The sequence below is a fragment of the Rhamphochromis longiceps genome, linkage group LG16 (genome assembly GCF_057381845.1).
Source record: "Rhamphochromis longiceps isolate RC_006_pf linkage group LG16, R_longiceps_female_GT1.1, whole genome shotgun sequence".
Lineage (NCBI taxonomy): Eukaryota > Metazoa > Chordata > Actinopteri > Cichliformes > Cichlidae > Rhamphochromis > Rhamphochromis longiceps.
In genome coordinates, this window is record NC_140572.1 from 29358477 (window position 1) to 29383148 (window position 24672).

Consider the following 24672-nt stretch of genomic DNA (forward strand, 5'->3'; position numbering starts at 1 on the left):
GAGCGGGATTCCTCACTACCAATCAACAACCAATCAAACATGAGAAGGAGATGAAGGCCCTGGAAGAAGCCCTGGAAGGACCCCTGGAGGTAGCAATCATAAAGTGCAAGGGACACGATGATTCAGCCACTTGGGTTGCTCGGGGTAATCGAGCAGCGGATGAAGCAGCCAAAAAGGTGGTTGGCTACACGGGGATCAGACAAATGGTAAGTGTGGGAATGGATTGGGAAGAAAATCCAGGGCTGGAACGCGAAGAGATCATAAAAGAACAAGAGAAGGCCTCTCCAGAAGAAAAGTCACTCTGGAAGGAGAGAGGAGCCATAAAGGTAAGCAACATTTGGAGGGGGCCAGATGGAAGACCAGTGCTGACTGCAGATTTGGCAGAGAAAAAGATCAGAGAGGCTCATGGCCTTGGGCATGTGGGTGTCGCCCAGATGGAGAGGAATCTCTTTCATTGGTGGCACCCATTCCTGAAGGACATGTTGAGGGAACATGTGCGAACCTGCCTTATCTGTGGCCAACACAATCCTAAACCTACAGTGAAACCAGAGATGGGTAAGTTTCCCCTGACACAGAGGCCGGGTCAGGAAATAGTGATTGTCTACACAGACATGGTGACACCAGTGAGGGGTTTTAGATACCTGCTGGTATGTGTGGATAGTTTGACAGGGTGGCCAGAGGCGTGGCCAGCCCGGAGAGAAGACAGCACAACAGTCATTAAGTGTTTGGTAAATAATTATGTTCCCTGGCATGGATTCCCAGAGAGAATTAGATCAGATAATGGGACACATTTTAAGAATAAACATTTGCAGGAAGTGGAATCCATGTTAGGGTTGCAACACAGGTTTGGGACAGTTTATCATCCACAGTCTCAAGGTAAGGTTGAGCGAATGAATCAAAATGTAAAAAATAAATTGGCTAAGATCTGTGCACAGACTAAAATGGATTGGGTTGATGCATTACCAATAGCGCTCATGAGCATTAGATGCTCAGTAAATCAGTCCACCAGGTTTACTCCTTATGAGTTGTTCACTGGGAGACAATTTCCTGGCCCCACTGCAGGGGTGCCAGCTTTAAGACAAGAAATGCCTACATTTGAACATTTAAAGCAATTTAAAACACTGAAAGCTCTTGTCTTAAGTTTTACATCACCGGTGACTGCAGGCCAAGGACAGGAGCAGACGGTGCCAGAGGCAAAGTGAGTGTGACTGAAGGTCTACAAACGAAAGTGGAACGAGCCCAGGTGGACAGGTCCATTCGAGGTGGAAACCAGGACCTCACACGCGGTCCGACTGAAAGGGAAAGGCGAAACCTGGTACCACTGGAGCCAGTGTGCTGTAGCGGAAGAGCCTAAGAGGTCGGAAAGGCTCTCTGCAAAGGAAAAGAGGGGGAACTCGGCTGAGACCCCCCACATGGATCCCAGCCCAGGGACAGAATAAATCCCTGATCCATGCAACGACTGAAGACCCCGGAAGTTGAAGAAAGAAGAGTAAGAGAGAATCACCCGACTCAGAAGATAAAGGGTTAAAATAATAACAACAATAACAACAAAAAACAAAAGTAAATAAAAAAGCAAAAAAACGTAAGTAAATAAAAAAGCAAAAAAACAAAAGCAAAAAAACAAAAAAAACCCAAAAAAACCCCATAAAGAACAAGTGAAATTAAATTGGATAAAAAGCGATGACAGAAATAACCAAAATGGGGTTATGGGGAAAGTGGAGAGCAATGGTAGTGTTAGGAGTGATAACTGTTGTAATTGTAATTGTGATTTTTCTTGAAAGTGAATTGCCCAGAGACAGATCTGAGTCCACTCCAGGGATACCCCCTTCACAGGCCACGGCGGAGCGAACCAAACGCAGCGAAACAGGTAAATCTGATGAGTGTTTGGATTATTATGGCGGTATAGAGCTGGACTACGTTAAAGGGTCCGCTACTTCACAACACAAAAATGTACATTATTCTCTTGTACATGACAGCAAATGAAGGCCTCATAACATTAACTATAAATGCACCAAGACAACCAAGTCTCAGTAAAAAGCATTATTGTTTACTTAAATTTGACCTTTAGACTATCAAAGATCTAAAGACAACTAACACATATTTTACCTTTTAAAAATTTATTAATATTGTTTTTTGTTTTTTACATTTTTTCAGATGTAAACTAAAATGCATTTCCACTTCTGGTTTTAGGTTTAATCCAGGTCATCTTATCGTTTGAACTTGAGGTGTCATAATGCCATATCTCTAACACGTTCCATTAAGATGTAAATTGGTAAATTTATTGTCATTTACAGTAAATAGGTTTATGTTTCTCAAATAACAGACTCATATTTATATCCTTTTTTCAAGCATAAAATGTTTGAGTCTCATGAGTGACGTGTTTACTGTGGCTCAAAGTTTAGCCAGTTTTTCGGGTGCCTCTGTAGTCTTGCTCATTGTACACTTATATCACAAGGCTAATTCAGAAAATATAACTGACATGATGTCTATATTTAAGAGAATATCAGTTTCACAGTTTGCAAATTAATTCAAAGACAGGGGAAGAAAGAAGTGATTGCTTAGTAGGTTATAGATTCATGCTGCTTTAAAACTACCTTCTTTCCACAGAGCTGCTGTTAAAAAATAAAGGCCTGACAGTACTATATACACAGCATGTGTGTTTTTGTTTATGAGTTGGCACCACACATTGTACAAGGTTCATGTTAGCACAGAATTCTGGGCCCTATGTATAAAAAGTCTGTGACACAATGTGATGCATGGAAGGAAGAGAGGACTCAAACACAGGACTCGCAGGCTGGTGAAGGATGTGGATGATGTTTGTTGTGAAGCCAGGATGAACAGAACATGAGAAGACGGACTGACTATACCAATTGAATAAATGAATGAATGAGTGAGGGAGTGAGTGAGTGAATTAATAAATTAATGGTTGGCTGGCTGACTGGATGGACTGAACTGAAAACACACATGAGGAATGGACGGAATGACAAGACTGGGAACTGAGGGCTTAAATACACAGTGTGGAGTTGTGATATGATGTGATGACATTAGGTTGCTGCATTATAATGTGAATGTATAATATTGTTGTCAGGCCTCTGTGTAACTGTAGGAGAAAAATAGTTTGATAGAAACAGCACTGCTGAGCCTGTTAGGCCTGAACACCTCCCTCTGCAACTGGATCCTGGACTTTCTGACCGGAAGGCCTCAGTCAGTACGGATCGGGAACTGCACCTCCAGCACCACCACACTGAGCACTGGGGCCCCACAAGGCTGTGTGCTCAGTCCTCTGCTGTTCACACTCCTGACTCATGACTGTGTAGCAACACACAGTTCAAATCACATCATTAAATTCGCTGATGACACGACCGTGGTGGGTCTCATTAGCAAGAACGACGAGTCAGCGTACAGAGAGGAAGTGCAGAGACTAACGGACTGGTGTAAGGACAACAACCTGTCTCTGAATGTTGACAAGACAAAAGAGATGGTTGTTGACTTTAGGAGGACACGAGGCAACCACTCACCGCTGAGCATCAACGGCTCCTCTGTGGAGATCGTTGACAGCACCAAATTCCTGGGTGTACACCTGGAGAAGGACCTCGGCTGGTCCCTCAACACCAGCTCCCTGCACAAGAAAGCCCAACAGCGTCTCTTCTTTCTGAGAAGACTGAGAAAGGCCCGGCTTCCACCACCGATCCTGACCACCTTCTATAGAGGAACTATTGAGAGCATCCTGAGCGGCTGCATCACTGTCTGGTTTGGGAGCTGTGCCATATCAGACCGCAAGACCCTACAGCGGATAGTGGGAACAGCAGAGAAGATCATCGGGGTCTCTCTACCCTCTATTGAGGACATCTACACCACACGCTGCATTCGCAAAGCCACCAGCATTGTGGCTGATCGGACACACCCCTCTCACACACTCTTTACACTCCTGCCATCTGGAAAAAGGTACCGAAGCATTCGGGCACGCACATCCAGACTGTGCAACAGCTTTTTTCCACAAGCCATCCGTCTCCTCAGCAAAAAGGGACTGACTGATAAACACGCACACACACACATACACTAACATTATCACTCAGCTTAACTCAAATACCTCAAAACATTGAGTCTGGACTGACTAACCAACACAAAGTGCAAACACACTGACCTACACCACCAAACCATCGTGTAGCAGATGTGAAATGGTCGACTGCGTTGTGACAACAGACACGGACTGGCTGGAAACAGGGTTTATTCCTATAAAACAGAGTGCAGCAGCAAAATCAGTGTCACACAGCGGCAGCAGGCTTCTCCTCACCCAGTGTGGAGTCCGTACAGCTCTGCTTGCATCATATAAAAGAAAATACAACTTATCAAAATAATAATTTTCACAACCGCCACTTCAAAATCAAATATTACAGTGGGGTAAAACAGAGACAATTATGGAATCACTAACAATAACGTATAACATTCAAATTCCCATTAAAATAGGTCAATTGCATAATACATATTCAAACAACTTTTTAACTCTTCCCAACATGGCTGAAGATACTGCTCAGAGCACAGCCTCGGGACATGAGCTCATTATACACATAAAACAAAAACTACACATTTACACATACCTATAAAACAGAGTGCAGCAGCAAAATCAGTGTCACACAGCGGCAGCAGGCTTCTCCTCACCCTGTTTAACACAAGTCAGTTCCACACAAACGGATGATACAACAGATAAAGCGCAGTTCCAAATATCATTTTTCTCACTCAAAGCGATTGAAAACACTTTGAGAGCTTTTAACCCTAGGAGCCAATACTTAACAAAGACAAATACACCGAATTTATATGGATAATTTAGTACAGGGAGAAGAGCTACAGAAAGCGTGCCTCACCAGTGTGGAGTCCGTACAGCTCTGGCTAGGAAACCCCACACCCGCAATGTGGCCGCAGGTGGCGTTACACTGATTAATGTCCCACTTCAACAATAACACACGGAACCTTAGTTCCACAAAAATAAAGTTCACACAATAAAAAAGTATAACCTATGTACAATACAGTTTTGAGAATGTTCACAATTCGTACATTATGTCTCAGCTACAATCGCACACACCAACCTGTAAATGCTCTTTTGCACAATATTATTACTAGATATATTATATATTATTATTTTTTTTGCACTAACTTGTCTTGTAGCACCTTGGTTTCTGGAGGAACGTTGTTTCGCCTCACTGTGTATTTTTAAACTGTATATGGTTGAAGTGACAATAAAGTTGAACTTGAACTTGAACTTGAACTTGATTAGAATAGAATAGAATAATCCTTTAATTGTCCCACAAGGGGAAATTTGCTTGTAACAGCAGCCAGAAAGACACATATAGAAACAAACAGGACACAGAACACAAACATACACTTATCCCTGCTGGACAACATCTCCCACCCCATGCAGGAGACTGTGACAGCACTGAGCAGCTCCTTCAGTGGCAGGCTGCGGCACACACGGTGTGGGACGGAGAGCTTTCGCAGGTCTTTCCTCCTCACTGCTGTCAGACTCCACAACAAAGACTTTAACTGATCAAACACACACATCCACACACACTGAGTGCAATACTCTTTTTCTGACAAAGTTGTATTTTTACTCAGTTGTATAAAGCATTTGCATTCTATTTCTATCCTAATGTATATTTTATTCTATTTATTGTACTGTATATAGTATTTTATTTTATTCTATAATTAATGGGAGGTGAAGAGGGACAGCAGACATTAGTCAGGTACAGACGCAGCAGCTCAGTGCTCTGTTATGTTGTTATTTTAAAAAGGTAGATGTGCCCTCTGATCATGGATAATCAGTCTAATGAAAGAAGTTTCATTCTGTCAGGATTTAATGAAACGATGAATTTCACAGTACCCCTCTTCTCAGTTACTTTACTGTATTACTGTGTGATTTTGTTCTTCAATATTTCTCTTGTGCTGCTCATTGTCTTCGATGAAAGCCTCCATGAACCTATGTACATTTTCGTGAGTAGCCTTTGCATTAATACACTTTATGGGACCACAGGTTTCTACCCAAAATTCCTTTCAGATTTACTGTCATCTTCTCACAGAATCTCCTATGAAGGGTGCCTTTTACAAGGTTTTGTCATGTATTCATTTGTCTGCTGTGATTTGTCTATTTTAACTGTCATGGCCTTTGACAGGTATCTGGCTATATGTCGACCTCTGCACTACCACTCTTTCATGACTAAGAGGAGGCTTTCACAGCTGGTGTGTTTCTCCTGGCTGACACCTTTCTGCATTTTTGCCATCCACGTCCTGCTTACAGCAAGACTCAAGTTATGTGGTATAAAGATTCAGAGAGTCTTATGTCTAAACTGGTTAATTGTTAAACTTGCTTGTCCTGAAGCTGACACTTTTTCAAATAACATCAGTGCATATGTGATGGTTGTCATTTATCAGTCTCATTGGCTTTTCATAATTTGGACTTACATATATCTTATTAAAACATGTGTGAGGTCCAGAGAGGACAGAGTAAAGTTTACGCAGACCTGTGTGCCCCATCTGACTTCTGTGATCATAAATGGCACTGTAATGGCTTTTGATACGATGTACTTGCGCTTTGGCTCCAGAGATTTATCCCAAAGCCTCAAAAACTTCATCGCTCTTGAATTTCTCATCATCCCTCCAGTTATGAATCCTCTCATGTATGGATTTAAACTCACCAAAATACGAAACAGAATCTTGAGTTTAATTTATTTGAAAGGGAAATGATTTCCATTAAGGTTAGATTTCCTTATTTAAAATAATTCAAAAATATTCAAAACAGATGCAGCAATATAAATACAAGTCTTTCTGAAGGCACTTGATTCAGAAACATTTAGTCATGTTTGCCTTGTCTAAGGAAAAAGGATTCTGCATGAGTTTTTAAGTACTGTTGTAAAATTCATCTATATACCATTCAGAAATCATCACAAATTGATATTTCATTTCTTTGCCTTGCTGTGTCTTGATGTTCAAGGTATATTAGCTGATATATGTGCAAGTTGATTAAACAGGTTTATTTCAAAGTGTTTTAGGTTTAAAGTAAACAAAATATTGTATGAAATATTCTGTTGTAAAGGGCTGGTTAGTGCAGGCATCCCTGTGTGTTACATCTCAGTTTATCACAAAGGTCAGTTAACAATGCTTAATGTTTCTTTTTTTCAATAAACACGTTACATGTATAAATATAAGGATCAGTGTTATTAGGTTGTATTTTTTCAGTAGTATTTATGTATTTATATAGGGTTTTTTATTATTATTATTTTGGAAAAATAGTAATAGTAATTGAACTGTTACCTACTTTTATTTGGCTTTTTTTTTTTGTTTTTAAATTTATATGTAAATTTCTCTCTGTACATTAATGACACCATAATTCTGAATTTTTAAAATCTGATCAAATATCCCCATTGCTTGACATACTGTAGTATTTACTACTTTAAAAATTAAAGTTTTGTTTAGCATATCAAGCATAAAATTGTGCTGTTGTTTTTTGAAGTTTTTCAATCCCATAGCATAAAAAAAACAAAAACAAAAAACAATGCAATAATAGTATTTCAACAGTAACTCCCTTCTCTTCTACTCCTTCCTCGCCTTAACTAGGAAGGAGGCTCTCTCAGCTGGTGTGTTTCTCCAGGCTAACACCTTTCTGCCTTTTCTCCATCAATGTCCTGCTAACATCAAGACTCAAGTTGTGTGATATAAACATTCAGAGAGTCTTGTATCTAAACTGGTTAATAATTAAACTTGCTTGTCCTGATGTTGACACCTTTAGAAAAAACATCAGTGCAAATGTAACACTTATTGTTTATCTGTGTCATTGGCTTTTTAGAATTTGGATTTGGATAAAATAACTTCAAAATTAAGAGTTTCTTGTTCACCAAATAAAAAAAGAGCAAAATAAAATTTCAAAAATGTACATTATTCTCTTGTACATGACAGCAAATGAAGGCCTCATAACATTAACTATAAATGCACTAAGGCAACCAAGTCTCAGTAAAAACATTATTGTTTACTTAAATTTGACCTTTAGACTATCAAAGATCTAAAGACAACTAACACATATTTTACCTTTTAAAAATTTATTATTATTGTTTCTTGTTTTTTACATTTTTTCAGATGTAAACTAAAATGCATTTCCACTTCTGGTTTTAGGTTTAATCCAGGTCATCTTATCGTTTGAACTTAAGGTGTCATAATGCCATATCTCTAACACGTTCCATTGAGATGTAAATTGTTCAATTTATTGTCATTTACAGTAAATAGGTTTTTGTTTCTCAAGTAACAGACTCATATTTATATCCTTTTTTCAAGCATAAAATGTTTGAGTCTCAAGAGTGACGTGTTTACTGTGGCTCAAAGTTTAGCCAGTTTTTCGGGTGCCTCTGTAGTCTCGCTCATTGTACACTTATATCACAAGGCTAATTCAGAAAATATAACTGACATGATGATGTCTATATTTAAGAGAATATCAGTTTCACAGTTTGCAAATTAATTCAAAGACAGGGGAAGAAAGAAGTGATTGCTTAGTAGGTTATAGATTCATGCTGCTTTAAAACTACCTTCTTTCCACAGAGCTGCTGTTAAAAAATAAAGGCCTGACAGTACTATATACACAGCAAGTGTGTTTTTGTTTATGAGTTGGCACCACACATTGTACAAGGTTCATGTTAGCACAGAATTCTGGGCCCTATGTATAAACAGTCTCTATATATGTGACACAATGTGATGTGTGGAAGGAAGAGAGGACTCAAACTCAGGACTCGCAGGCTGGTGAAGGATGTGGATGATGTTTGTTGTGAAGCCAGGATGAACAGAACATGAGAAGACGGACTGACTATACCAATTGAATAAATGAATGAATGAGTGAGGGAGTGAGTGAGTGAATTAATAAATTAATGGTTGGCTGGCTGACTGGATGGACTGAACTGAAAACACACATGAGGAATGGACGGAATGACAAGACTGGGAACTGAGGGCTTCGATACACAGTGTGGAGTTCAAGGTTCAAGGTTCAAGGTTCTTTATTTGTCACATGCATAGTTATACAAGTATAACACACAGTGAAATGTAGCCTGACACGCTCCTCGACATGTGCAAAAATTGGGGGGGGGGGGGGGGGGGGGGTGTAGAGGAAGAACATTATATATATATATATATATATATATATATATATATATATATACATATAGTATATACACTGGGTGAATGTGCAGTAGTAGCAGCAAGCAGGTGAATTCTGTACATTAATATGAATAGACATCTGACTATTTTACAGGAGACAATATAAACTAGAGATGGACCGATCCGATATTACGTATCGGTATCGGTCCGATACTGACCTAAATTACTGGATCGGATATCGGAGAAAAATAAAAAATGTAATCCGAACCATTAAATATCACGAAAGCACCTCACAAAACTTGCAACACGCCGTAACTCACCTCAGAACGTTAGCACGTCGGAGCAGTATGCATCACGTGATAGAGCGGCTGTGGCATGCGGGACCTGTCGGTGGTCTGGATAGCATGTGGAGCTTCGCTAGCAACCCGGCATTTCATCTCCGACAAAGTTATCCCCGAGAGAAGTAAAGCAAGTGTGTAAGTCCATCTCTGAATGTTTGTAAAGCATTCCTGCGTTAAGCTTACCAAATGATATATGGAGCGACTGCCTCTTCTGGCTGCTACTTCAATCATGAAACTGCTTAATGATCAGCTGATCGGCTTTTCTGTCGCGAGTCCGTCTCTCTGGTTTGTTTTTGGCCCACTTTGCACCAGAAAGAGGAAACCAGCGGCTGAACAACAGCAGCACGTTTAAGCTTGATAAGCTGTTGTTAGAATTTATTTATTATTACTTTCTACTCGAGGATCTTTTTCTACGTAGCTGACGGCTGGTAACTGTGCAGGGGTGGATCTAGCAAAGTTTAGCCAGGGGGGCCGATAGGGCATGAACAGGGAAAAGGGGGCACAAAGACATACTTTTCTTTCTTATTCTCATTTAAAATGTCTAGCTTTTAATAAATAATTATCCGAATCTTACACCCAAAGTTTTAATTTGATGTAAAATGAATAGAAGTCAATTACTGTATATAGTGACTATTAAGTCTAATATATATACCCTAGTAAGCTATAGTACTTTTTCCTTTGGGAAGGTACCATCTGTGCAGTCTGCAATTTTGTTGAAGAAAGATGTTGAATCTATTTAATATTTCTTGAAAAATAATTGATTTCTGTGCTTTTTTTTTCACACTGCATCAAATTAAGGTTGATTACGTTGATTAAGCATCATGAGGTGGAGCGTGAGGGGTGGTTCCCTATTTTTTATTTATTTATTTTTGTTGTTGCTGGGAGTTGGAACCCTATTAGTTAGGTTGCTTAATATTTACGCTAAGTACTCTTTAAAATACCAGAATAGGGAGGATGGTGTAGGTTTAAGTTTATTAGATTGATCAGTATTGCTGAACTATGATTTTTTTTTTTTTTGCATACAGGTATAACAGAATAGCTTTAGTGTAGTTGTTGTTTTAAACTTGAGTATGAACTTATACAAAATGCAGCAAGATATTTAAAAAAAAAACAGTTTTGTTGATTAAAAAACACTATATCGGATTCATATCGGTATCGGCAGATATCCAAATTCATGATATCGGTATCGGTATCGGACATAAAAAAGTGGTATCGTGCCATCTCTAATATAAACATATTTAAATTTAAAGGAATTTGAAATGTGCATTGTGCCTTGGTTTAGAGTGTCTGGAAGTTGTGATATGATGTGATAACATTAGGTGGCTGCATTATAATGTGAATGTATAATATTGTTGTCAGGCCTCTGTGTAACTGTAGGAGAAAAATAGTTTGATAGAAACAGCATTAGAATAGAATAGAATAGAATAATCCTTTAATTGTCCCACAAGGGGAAATTTGCTTGTAACAGCAGCCAGAAAGACACATATAGAAACAAACAGGACACAGAACAGAAACATACACTCATCCCTGCTGGACAACATCTCCCACCCCATGCAGGAGACTGTGACAGCACTGAGCAGCTCCTTCAGTGGCAGGCTGCGGCACACACGGTGTGGGACGGAGAGATTTCGCAGGTCTTTCCTCCTCACTGCTGTCAGACTCCACAACAAAGACTTTAACTGATCAAACACACACATCCACACACACTGAGTGCAATACTCTTTTTCTGACAAAGTTGTATTTTTACTCAGTTGTATAAAGCATTTGCATTCTATTTCTATCCTATTGTATATTTTATTCTATTTATTGTACTGTATATAGTATTTTATTTTATTCTATAATTAATGGGAGGTGAAGAGGGACAGCAGACATTAGTCAGGTACAGACGCAGCAGCTCAGTGCTCTGTTATGTTGTTATTTTAAAAAGGTAGATGTGCCCTCTGATCATGGATAATCAGTCTAATGAAAGAAGTTTCATTCTGTCAGGATTTAATGAGACGATGAATTTCACAGTACCCCTCTTCTCAGTTACTTTACTGTATTACTGTGTGATTTTGTTCTTCAATATTTCTCTTGTGCTGCTCATTGTCTTGGATGAAAGCCTCCATGAACCTATGTACATTTTACTGAGCAGCTTCTGCATTAATGCACTTTATGGAACCACAGGTTTCTACCCAAAATTCCTTTCAGATTTACTGTCGTCTTCTCACAGAATCTCCTATGAAGGGTGCCTTTTACAAGGTTTTGTCATGTATTCATTTGCTTGCTGTGATTTGTCTATTTTAACTGTCATGGCCTTTGACAGGTATATGGCTATATGTCGACCTCTGCACTACTACTCTTTCATGACTAAGAGGAGGCTTTCACAGCTGGTGTGTTTCTCCTGGCTGACACCTTTCTGTGTTTTTGCCATCCATGTCCTGCTTACAGCAAGACTCAAGTTATGTGGTATAAACATTCAGAGAGCCTTATGTCTAAACTGGTTAATTGTTCAACTTGCTTGTCCTGAAGCTGACACTTTTTCAAATAACATCAGTGCATATGTGATAATTGTCATTTATCATTTTCATTGGCTTTTCATAATTTGGACTTACATATATATTATTAAAACATGTGTGAGGTCCAGAGAGGACAGAGTAAAGTTTACGCAGACCTGTGTGCCCCATCTGACTTCTGTGATCATAAATGCCACTGTACTGGCTTTTGATGCGATGTACTTGCGCTTTGGCTCCAGAGATTTATCCCAAAGCCTCAAAAACTTCATCGCTCTTGAATTTCTCATCATCCCTCCAGTTATGAATCCTCTCATGTATGGATTTAAACTCACCAAAATACGAAACAGAATCTTGAGTTTAATTTATTTGAAAGGGAAATGATTTCCATTAAGGTTAGATTTCCTTTTTTAAAATAATTCAAAAATATTCAAAACAGATGCAGCAATATAAATACAAGTCTTTCTGAAGGCACTTGATTCAGAAACATTTAGTCATGTTTGCCTTGTCTAAGGCAAACATATAACTGGACTAGACTAATTTTACTAATATTCTTTGTTATATTTGTCATATATGACATATTTGCTCAATCCAGCACGAATGTTAAATGAAAACAACATTTTTTTCATGTTTTTGACTAAGAATTTCATTTTAAAAAGGATTCTGCATGAGTTTTTAAGTACTGTTGTAAAATTCATCTATATACCATTCAGAAATCATCACAAATTGACTTTTCATTTCTTTGCCTTGCTGTGTCTTGATGTTCAAGGTATATTAGCTGATATATGTGCAAGTTGATTAAACAGGTTTATTTCAAAGTGTTTTAGGTTTAAAGTAAACAAAATATTGTATGAAATATTCTGTTGTAAAGGGCTGGTTAGTGCAGGCATCCCTGTGTGTTACATCTCAGTTTATCACAAAGGTCAGTTAACAATGCTTAATGTTTCTTTTTTTCAATAAACACGTTACATGTATAAATATAAGGATCAGTGTTATTAGGTTGTATTTTTTCAGTAGTATTTATGTATTTATATAGGGTTTTTTATTATTATTATTTTGGAAAAATAGTAATAGTAATTGAACTGTTACCTACTTTTATTTGGCTTTTTTTTTTGTTTTTAAATTTATATGTAAATTTCTCTCTGTACATTAATTAATGACACCATAATTCTGAATTTTTTAAATCTGATCATATATCCCCATTGCTTGACATACTGTAGTATTTACTACTTTAAAAATTAAAGTTTTGTTTAGCATATCAAACATAAAATTGTGCTGTTGTTTTTTGAAGTTTTTCAATCCCATAGCATAAAAAAAACAAAAACAAAAAACAATGCAATAATAGTATTTCAACAGTAACTCCCTTCTCTTCTACTCCTTCCTCGCCTTAACTAGGAAGGAGGCTCTCTCAGCTGGTGTGTTTCTCCAGGCTAACACCTTTCTGCTTTTTCTCCATCAATGTCCTGCTAACATCAAGTTGTGTGATATAAACATTCAGAGAGTCTTGTATCTAAACTGGTTAATAATTAAACTTGCTCGTCCTGATGTTGACACCTTTAGAAAAAACATCAGTGCAAATGTAACACTTATTGTTTATCTGTGTCATTGGCTTTTTAGAATTTGGATTTGGATAAAAGAACTTAAAAATTAAGAGTTTCTTGTTCACCAAATAAAAAAAGAGCAAAATAAAATTTCAAAAATGTACATTATTCTCTTGTACATGACAGCAAATGAAGGCCTCATAACATTAACTATAAATGCACCAAGACAACCAAGTCTCAGTAAAAAGCATTATTGTTTACTTAAATTTGACCTTTAGACTATCAAAGATCTAAAGACAACTAACACATATTTTACCTTTTAAAAATTTATTATTATTGTTTCTTGTTTTTACATTTTTTCAGATGTAAACTAAAATGCATTTCCACTTCTGGTTTTAGGTTTAATCCAGGTCATCTTATCGTTTGAACTTAAGGTGTCATAATGCCATATCTCTAACACGTTCCATTGAGATGTAAATTGTTCAATTTATTGTCATTTACAGTAAATAGGTTTTTGTTTCTCAAATAACAGACTCATATTTATATCCTTTTTTCAAGCATAAAATGTTTGAGTCTCATGAGTGACGTGTTTACTGTGGCTCAAAGTTTAGCCAGTTTTTCGGGTGCCTCTGTAGTCTCGCTCATTGTACACTTATATCACAAGGCTAATTCAGAAAATATAACTGACATGATGATGTTTATATTTAACAGAATATCAGTTTCACAGTTTGCAAATTAATTCAAAGACAGGGGAAGAAAGAAGTGATTGCTTAGTAGGTTATAGATTCATGCTGCTTTAAAACTACCTTCTTTCCACAGAGCTGCTGTTAAAAAATAAAGGCCTGACAGTACTATATACACAGCAAGTGTGTTTTTGTTTATGAGTTGGCACCACACATTGTACAAGGTTCAGGGATGTTAGCACAGAATTCTGGGCCCTATGTATAAAAAGTCTCTATATATGTGACACAATGTAATGTGTGGAAGGAAGAGAGGACTCAAACACAGGACTCGCAGGCTGGTGAAGGATGTGGATGATGTTTGTTGTGAAGCCAGGATGAACAGAACATGAGAAGACGGACTGACTATACCAATTGAATAAATGAATGAATGAGTGAGGGAGTGAGTGAGTGAATTAATAAATTAATGGTTGGCTGGCTGACTGGATGGACTGAACTGAAAACACACATGAGGAATGGACGGAATGACAAGACTGGGAACTGAGGGCTTCGATACACAGTGTGGAGTTCAAGGTTCAAGGTTCTTTATTTGTCACATGCATAGTTATACAAGTATAACACACAGTGAAATGTAGCCTGACACGCTCCTCGACATGTGCAAAAATTGGGGGGGGGGGGGGGGTGTAGAGGAAGAACATTATATATATATATATATATATATATATATATACATATAGTATATACACTGGGTGAATGTGCAGTAGTAGCAGCAAGCAGGTGAATTCTGTACATTAATATGAATAGACATCTGACTATTTTACAGGAGACAATATAAACTAGAGATGGACCGATCCGATATTACGTATCGGTATCGGTCCGATACTGACCTAAATTACTGGATCGGATATCGGAGAAAAATAAAAAATGTAATCCGAACCATTAAATATCACGAAAGCACCTCACAAAACTTGCAACACGCCGTAACTCACCTCAGAACGTTAGCACGTCGGAGCAGTATGCATCACGTGATAGAGCGGCTGTGGCATGCGGGACCTGTCGGTGGTCTGGATAGCATGTGGAGCTTCGCTAGCAACCCGGCATTTCATCTCCGACAAAGTTATCCCCGAGAGAAGTAAAGCAAGTGTGTAAGTCCATCTCTGAATGTTTGTAAAGCATTCCTGCGTTAAGCTTACCAAATGATATATGGAGCGACTGCCTCTTCTGGCTGCTACTTCAATCATGAAACTGCTTAATGATCAGCTGATCGGCTTTTCTGTCGCGAGTCCGTCTCTCTGGTTTGTTTTTGGCCCACTTTGCACCAGAAAGAGGAAACCAGCGGCTGAACAACAGCAGCACGTTTAAGCTTGATAAGCTGTTGTTAGAATTTATTTATTATTACTTTCTACTCGAGGATCTTTTTCTACGTAGCTGACGGCTGGTAACTGTGCAGGGGTGGATCTAGCAAAGTTTAGCCAGGGGGGCCGATAGGGCATGAACAGGGAAAAGGGGGCACAAAGACATACTTTTCTTTCTTATTCTCATTTAAAATGTCTAGCTTTTAATAAATAATTATCCGAATCTTACACCCAAAGTTTTAATTTGATGTAAAATGAATAGAAGTCAATTACTGTATATAGTGACTATTAAGTCTAATATATATACCCTAGTAAGCTATAGTACTTTTTCCTTTGGGAAGGTACCATCTGTGCAGTCTGCAATTTTGTTGAAGAAAGATGTTGAATCTATTTAATATTTCTTGAAAAATAATTGATTTCTGTGCTTTTTTTTTCACACTGCATCAAATTAAGGTTGATTACGTTGATTAAGCATCATGAGGTGGAGCGTGAGGGGTGGTTCCCTATTTTTTATTTATTTATTTTTGTTGTTGCTGGGAGTTGGAACCCTATTAGTTAGGTTGCTTAATATTTACGCTAAGTACTCTTTAAAATACCAGAATAGGGAGGATGGTGTAGGTTTAAGTTTATTAGATTGATCAGTATTGCTGAACTATGATTTTTTTTTTTTTTGCATACAGGTATAACAGAATAGCTTTAGTGTAGTTGTTGTTTTAAACTTGAGTATGAACTTATACAAAATGCAGCAAGATATTTAAAAAAAAAACAGTTTTGTTGATTAAAAAACACTATATCGGATTCATATCGGTATCGGCAGATATCCAAATTCATGATATCGGTATCGGTATCGGACATAAAAAAGTGGTATCGTGCCATCTCTAATATAAACATATTTAAATTTAAAGGAATTTGAAATGTGCATTGTGCCTTGGTTTAGAGTGTCTGGAAGTTGTGATATGATGTGATAACATTAGGTGGCTGCATTATAATGTGAATGTATAATATTGTTGTCAGGCCTCTGTGTAACTGTAGGAGAAAAATAGTTTGATAGAAACAGCATTAGAATAGAATAGAATAGAATAATCCTTTAATTGTCCCACAAGGGGAAATTTGCTTGTAACAGCAGCCAGAAAGACACATATAGAAACAAACAGGACACAGAACAGAAACATACACTCATCCCTGCTGGACAACATCTCCCACCCCATGCAGGAGACTGTGACAGCACTGAGCAGCTCCTTCAGTGGCAGGCTGCGGCACACACGGTGTGGGACGGAGAGATTTCGCAGGTCTTTCCTCCTCACTGCTGTCAGACTCCACAACAAAGACTTTAACTGATCAAACACACACATCCACACACACTGAGTGCAATACTCTTTTTCTGACAAAGTTGTATTTTTACTCAGTTGTATAAAGCATTTGCATTCTATTTCTATCCTATTGTATATTTTATTCTATTTATTGTACTGTATATAGTATTTTATTTTATTCTATAATTAATGGGAGGTGAAGAGGGACAGCAGACATTAGTCAGGTACAGACGCAGCAGCTCAGTGCTCTGTTATGTTGTTATTTTAAAAAGGTAGATGTGCCCTCTGATCATGGATAATCAGTCTAATGAAAGAAGTTTCATTCTGTCAGGATTTAATGAGACGATGAATTTCACAGTACCCCTCTTCTCAGTTACTTTACTGTATTACTGTGTGATTTTGTTCTTCAATATTTCTCTTGTGCTGCTCATTGTCTTGGATGAAAGCCTCCATGAACCTATGTACATTTTACTGAGCAGCTTCTGCATTAATGCACTTTATGGAACCACAGGTTTCTACCCAAAATTCCTTTCAGATTTACTGTCGTCTTCTCACAGAATCTCCTATGAAGGGTGCCTTTTACAAGGTTTTGTCATGTATTCATTTGCTTGCTGTGATTTGTCTATTTTAACTGTCATGGCCTTTGACAGGTATATGGCTATATGTCGACCTCTGCACTACTACTCTTTCATGACTAAGAGGAGGCTTTCACAGCTGGTGTGTTTCTCCTGGCTGACACCTTTCTGTGTTTTTGCCATCCATGTCCTGCTTACAGCAAGACTCAAGTTATGTGGTATAAAGATTCAGAGAGCCTTGTGTCTAAACTGGTTAATTGTTCAACTTGCTTGTCCTGAAGCTGACACTTTTTCAAATAACATCAGTGCATATGTGATAATTGTCATTTATCATTTTCATTGGCTTTTCATAATTTGGACTTACATATATATTATTAAAACATGTGTGAGGTCCAGAGAGGACAGAGTAAAGTTTACGCAGACCTGTGTGCCCCATCTGACTTCTGTGATCATAAATGCCACTGTACTGGCTTTTGATGCGATGTACTTGCGCTTTGGCTCCAGAGATTTATCCCAAAGCCTCAAAAACTTCATCGCTCTTGAATTTCTCATCATCCCTCCAGTTATGAATCCTCTCATGTATGGATTTAAACTCACCAAAATACGAAACAGAATCTTGAGTTTAATTTATTTGAAAGGGAAATGATTTCCATTAAGGTTAGATTTCCTTTTTTAAAATAATTCAAAAATATTCAAAACAGATGCAGCAATATAAATACAAGTCTTTCTGAAGGCACTTGATTCAGAAACATTTAGTCATGTTTGCCTTGTCTAAGGCAAACATATAACTGGACTAGACTAATTTTACTAATATTCTTTGTTATATTTGTCATATATGACATATTTGCTCAATCCAGCACGAATGTTAAATGAAAACAACATTTTTTTCATGTTTTTGACTAAGAATTTCATTTTAAAAAGGATTCTGCATGAGTTTTTAAGTACTGTTGTAAAATTCATCTATATACCATTCAGAAATCATCACAAATTGACATTTCATTTCTTTGCCTTGCTGTGTCTTGATGTTCAAGGTATATTAGCTGATATATGTGCAAGTTGATTAAACAGGTTTATTTCAAAGTGTTTTAGGTTTAAAGTAAACAAAATATTGTATGAAATATTCTGTTGTAAAGGGCTGGTTAGTGCAGGCATCCCTGTGTGTTACATCTCAGTTTATCACAAAGGTCAGTTAACAATGCTTAATGTTTCTTTTTTTCAATAAACACGTTACATGTATAAATATAAGGATCAGTGTTATTAGGTTGTATTTTTTCAGTAGTATTTATGTATTTATATAGGGTTTTTTATTATTATTATTTTGGAAAAATAGTAATAGTAATTGAACTGTTACCTACTTTTATTTGGCATTTTTTTTGTTTTTAAATTTATATGTAAATTTCTCTCTGTACATTAATTAATGACACCATAATTCTGAATTTTTTAAATCTGATCAAATATCCCCATTGCTTGACATACTGTAGTATTTACTACTTTAAAAATTAAAGTTTTGTTTAGCATATCAAACATAAAATTGTGCTGTTGTTTTTTGAAGTTTTTCAATCCCATAGCATAAAAAAAACAAAAACAAAAAACAATGCAATAATAGTATTTCAACAGTAACTCCCTTCTCTTCTACTCCTTCCTCACCTTAACTAGGAAGGAGGCTCTCTCAGCTGGTGTGTTTCTCCAGGCTAACACCTTTCTGCTTTTTCTCCATCAATGTCCTGCTAACATCAAGACTCAAGTTGTGTGATATAAACATTCAGAGAGTCTTGTATCTAAACTGGTTAATAATTAAACTTGCTCGTCCTGATGTTGACACCTTTAGAAAAAACATCAGTGCAAATGTAACACTTATTGTTTATCTGTGTCATTGGCTTTTTAGAATTTGGATTTGGATAAAAGAACTTCAAAATTAAGAGTTTCTTGTTCACCAAATAAAAATAGAGCAAAATAAAATTTCAAAAATGTACATTATTCTCTTGTACATGACAGCAAATGAAGGCCTCATAACATTAACTATAAATGCACCAAGGCAACCAAGTCTCAGGAAAAAGCATTATTGTTTACTTAAATTTGACCTTTAGACTATCAAAGATCTAAAGACAACTAACACATATTTTACCTTTTAAAAATTTATTATTATTGTTTTTTGTTTTTTACATTTTTTCAGATGTAAACTAAAATGCATTTCCACTTCTGGTTTTAGGTTTAATCCAGGTCATCTTATCGTTTGAACTTAAGGTGTCATAATGCCATATCTCTAACACGTTCCATTAAGATGTAAATTGGTCAATTTATTGTCATTTACAGTAAATAGTAGGGGTGCAACGATATTCGTATCGATATTGAACCGTTCGATACAGTGGTTTCGGTTCGGTACGCATATGTATCGAACAATACAAAATTTTTAATTTATTTTATCAACTTTCCTTCTGACGATGCTGTCTGTGTTGAGCGCTCAGTGAATATGCGTTCGACTACTCCGCCTAGGGTCAACAGTGCAGCCTAGGCAGAGTAGTCGAACGCAGATTCACTGAGCGCTCAACACAGACAGCGTCGTCAGAAGGAAGAGCGCAGGGCAAGCTAGCGAGACAGAAGTTAAGCTCTCCTTACAACATGGACCTCCCCCACCCTCATTCAGATCTGGCGTTTGGAATTATTTTTCATGTGACGTATGACCCTGAAGGTAAGCGAGTCATGGACTAAAGTAAAACAGTATGTTGGATGTGCCATGCAATGCTCAATTACATGGGTGGGAACTAGTGTGTTAGCGCAGTTAGCTCGTTAACGTGTTGGCCGTCTAGCCCCATGCACGGGGCGATCGGCGGTAGCTCGTTAACGGAGATTTGCCGTGTTGTGGCGTTAAGGTCATTTCAACGAGATTAACCTGAAAGCACTAGTGGGAACACAACGAATATGACTGCACATTTACGCCGACATCATCCTAGTGCAAAGACAAGTGGAAGCAGAAAAGAAACAAGCAAGCATGCTACTAACTTTAGCCGAGTCATTTAGACAGCTGTTAGCACAGGATTCTCCTTATGCTGCTGAGAATATAGCCCAGAAGAAGCGTATAGTATAGCTTTTATTTTGGAAAGAGACATTTCTCTGTAATAAACTCTCTTTTCCAAAGATGAGTGATTCCTCAATCAGATACAGGGCTCGCAATATCGCTAGCCCGACGTCCCGGAGCTAGCGATTTTTTCAGTCGGGGTACCAAAATCTATCTCTGCCCTGCCCGTCGGGCTATCGTAGGAAGGAAAAATATATGTCAATGCTTTTGCATTCTTTCGGAAATGTAGCTGGGTAATTATGTCATTGGCATCGGTGAGCCACTGTCAATATGTGACATATTGAAATCGCGTTTGAATTTGCGCTTGTTTTTTTGCTTTCACTTTGCAATCGCGAGAGCAACAGCACTGATCTGTGAGTGATGATAATTTGTGCACCAATTCCTATGACATCGTCTTATTAATTGTTAGCTTACTATGCAAACATGACAAGTGAAATCTCCCGCAGCAAGCATAAACATGTGAGAGGTTGATCGCGCAGAGCATCGCTGAGCTTATGTGAGTGCGTGTGTAAAAGCAACAGGATATATATTTCAGTTCTGCTGAGCCAAATAAGACAGGTCAGGGTGAAGAAGTGACAGCCAAAGAAAAGCTTACCACAAAACGGAGAAGTTATGACAAATCAGACTATAAGGCAAAAAGAAAGTGCAGCTTTATGGTTTCATGGACAAAAGAATTTCTGTGGCTGCAATATGACGAGCTAAATAACCAGGGCTGCACATAAGTGGTCCGCAGGTGCGTATTCGCTGTCAAAATAAAAAACACGCACAAGGGTTAGGGTTAAATTTAAAAACTGTACTTTTGAGTTAAAATATATATTTATAATTTTAATAAATGACAAATTAAAAAGGCATGAACATTTTTTTTGTATCGAAAAAATATCGAACCGTGACACCAAAGTATCGAACCGAACCGAACCGTGAATTTTGTGTGTCGTTGCACCCCTAGTAAATAGGTTTATGTTTCTCAAATAACAGACTCATATTTATATCCTTTTTTCAAGCATAAAATGTTTGAGTCTCATGAGTGACGTGTTTACTGTGGCTCAAAGTTTAGCCAGTTTTTCGGGTGCCTCTGTAGTCTCGCTCATTGTACACTTATATCACAAGGCTAATTCAGAAAATATAACTGACATGATGATGTCTATATTTAAGAGAATATCAGTTTCACAGTTTGCAAATTAATTCAAAGATAGGGGAAGAAAGAAGTGATTGCTTAGTAGGTTATAGATTCATGCTGCTTTAAAACTACCTTCTTTCCACAGAGCTGCTGTTAAAAAATAAAGGCCTGACAGTACTATATACACAGCAAGTGTGTTTTTGTTTATGAGTTGGCACCACACATTGTACAAGGTTCAGGGATGTTAGCACAGAATTCTGGGCCCTATGTATAAACAGTCTCTATATATGTGACACAATGTGATGTGTGGAAGGAAGAGAGGACTCAAACACAGGACTCGCAGGCTGGTGAAGGATGTGGATGATGTTTGTTGTGAAGCCAGGATGAACAGAACATGAGAAGACGGACTGACTATACCAATTGAATAAATGAATGAATGAGTGAGGGAGTGAGTGAATTAATAAATTAATGGTTGGCTGGCTGACTGGATGGACTGAACTGAAAACACACATGAGGAATGGACGGAATGACAAGACTGGGAACTGAGGGCTTAAATACACAGTGTGGAGTTGTGATATGATGTGATAACATTAGGTGGCTGCATTATAATGTGAATGTATAATATTGTTGTCAGGCCTCTGTGTAACTGTAGGAGAAAAATAGTTTGATAGAAACAGCATTAGAATAGAATAATCCTTTAATTGTCCCACAAGGGGAAATTTGCTTGTAACAGCAGCCAGAAAGACACATATAGAAACAAACAGGACACAGAACAGAAACATACACTCATCCCTGTTGGACAACATCTCCCACCCCATGCAGGAGACTGTGACAGCACTGAGCAGCTCCTTCAGTGGCAGGCTGCGGCACACACGGTGTGGGACGGAGAGATTTCGCAGGTCTTTCCTCCTCACTGCTGTCAGACTCCACAACAAAGACTTTAACTGATCAAACACACACATTCACACACTCTGAGTGCAATACTCTTTTTCTGACAAAGTTGTATTTTTACTCAGTTGTATAAAGCATTTGCATTCTATTTCTATCCTATTGTATATTTTATTCTATTTATTGTACTGTATATAGTATTTTATTTTATTCTATAATTAATGGGAGGTGAAGAGGGACAGCAGACATTAGTCAGGTACAGACGCAGCAGCTCAGTGCTCTGTTATGTTGTTATTTTAAAAAGGTAGATGTGCCCTCTGATCATGGATAATCAGTCTAATGAAAGAAGTTTCATTCTGTCAGGATTTAATGAGACGATGAATTTCACAGTACCCCTCTTCTCAGTTACTTTACTGTATTACTGTGTGATTTTGTTCTTCAATATTTCTCTTGTGCTGCTCATTGTCTTGGATGAAAGCCTCCATGAACCTATGTACATTTTACTGAGCAGCTTCTGCATTAATGCACTTTATGGAACCACAGGTTTCTACCCAAAATTCCTTTCAGATTTACTGTCATCTTCTCACAGAATCTCCTATGAAGGGTGCCTTTTACAAGGTTTTGTCATGTATTCATTTGCTTGCTGTGATTTGTCTATTTTAACTGTCATGGCCTTTGACAGGTATATGGCTATATGTCGACCTCTGCACTACTACTCTTTCATGACTAAGAGGAGGCTTTCACAGCTGGTGTGTTTCTCCTGGCTGACACCTTTCTGTGTTTTTGCCATCCATGTCCTGCTTACAGCAAGACTCAAGTTATGTGGTATAAACATTCAGAGAGCCTTGTGTCTAAACTGGTTAATTGTTCAACTTGCTTGTCCTGAAGCTGACACTTTTTCAAATAACATCAGTGCATATGTGATAATTGTCATTTATCATTTTCATTGGCTTTTCATAATTTGGACTTACATATATATTATTAAAACATGTGTGAGGTCCAGAGAGGACAGAGTAAAGTTTATGCAGACCTGTGTGCCCCATCTGACTTCTGTGATCATAAATGCCACTGTACTGGCTTTTGATGCGATGTACTTGCGCTTTGGCTCCAGAGATTTATCCCAAAGCCTCAAAAACTTCATCGCTCTTGAATTTCTCATCATCCCTCCAGTTATGAATCCTCTCATGTATGGATTTAAACTCACCAAAATACGAAACAGAATCTTGAGTTTAATTTATTTGAAAGGGAAATGATTTCCATTAAGGTTAGATTTCCTTTTTTAAAATAATTCAAAAATATTCAAAACAGATGCAGCAATATAAATACAAGTCTTTCTGAAGGCACTTGATTCAGAAACATTTAGTCATGTTTGCCTTGTCTAAGGCAAACATATATTTGGACTAGACTAATTTTACTAATATTCTTTGTTATATTTGTCATAATATGACACATATTTGTCATATATGACATATTTGCTCAATCCAGCACGAATGTTAAATGAAAACAACATTTTTTTCATGTTTTTGACTAAGAATTTCATTTTAAAAAGGATTCTGTGTTACGGTTGGAAGGAGGACTCAAGCGCAGGACTCCGGTACTGATGCTTACAAGAAGAGTTTATTTACAAGTCACCAGGTGTATATACAAGAATGTGCAGGGGGGTGTTATATACAGCTGAGTGGGGGAAGAAGGGGTCTCCAGGGAAGTCCAAGGGAAAGCATACGTTCTTCAGAATATCCACTCACACGATCACAGGTTCACACTCCAACACTGCCACACGGGAAACACACGGGGAAAAATCCAAGAGGTTCTGTAGACAGGGAGACAGGGTTAAGGACGATGCACAGAGGAAAACACTCTTCACTAAACTTGCTGTAGCTTTGACTTTACTAACGCGTGGTAGACAACGATCCAGCGACGAACAGCAGTCACCTCCTGGCTTAAATGCTGCTCCCCTTAATGAGACACCTGGGTCTCATCTCCCGAGGGCTTGGACCAAGGGCATGAACCCACAGTGAGTTCCGCCCCGGCGAGAGAGAAGAGGAAGATAAACAGAGAGGGCTGATCAGCGTGCAGCTGATCCGCCTGGCCGTGACAGTACCCCCCCCCTGACGGGAGCCTCCCGGCGACCCCCAGGCTTGTCAGGGTGAGCCGCATGGAACGCCCGCACC

General features: G+C 38.0%; 5 protein-coding genes across 5 annotated transcripts in view; all 5 read left to right on the forward strand.

Annotated features, from left to right (window-relative positions):
* Positions 1–24672, forward strand: part of LOC146651371 (olfactory receptor 6F1-like) — a 64291-nt gene that overhangs the window by 7352 nt on the left and 32267 nt on the right. The gene's annotated exons all lie outside the window — the stretch shown is intronic.
* Positions 5791–7300, forward strand: LOC146651373 (olfactory receptor 6F1-like). The gene has a single exon (XM_085384444.1). It carries the CDS (start codon positions 5791–5793, stop codon positions 6733–6735), a length of 945 nt encoding a protein of 314 aa, XP_085240570.1. The 3' UTR covers positions 6736–7300.
* LOC146651374 (olfactory receptor 10Z1-like) lies at positions 10937–12460 on the forward strand. Its single transcript, XM_085384556.1, has one exon. The coding sequence runs from the start codon at positions 11399–11401 to the stop codon at positions 12341–12343; it is 945 nt and encodes a 314-aa protein (XP_085240682.1). The 5' UTR covers positions 10937–11398; the 3' UTR covers positions 12344–12460.
* Positions 16660–18183, forward strand: LOC146651375 (olfactory receptor 10Z1-like). The gene has a single exon (XM_085384581.1). It carries the CDS (start codon positions 17122–17124, stop codon positions 18064–18066), a length of 945 nt encoding a protein of 314 aa, XP_085240707.1. The 5' UTR covers positions 16660–17121; the 3' UTR covers positions 18067–18183.
* LOC146651376 (olfactory receptor 10Z1-like) lies at positions 22605–23972 on the forward strand. The gene has a single exon (XM_085384631.1). It carries the CDS (start codon positions 22810–22812, stop codon positions 23752–23754), a length of 945 nt encoding a protein of 314 aa, XP_085240757.1. The 5' UTR covers positions 22605–22809; the 3' UTR covers positions 23755–23972.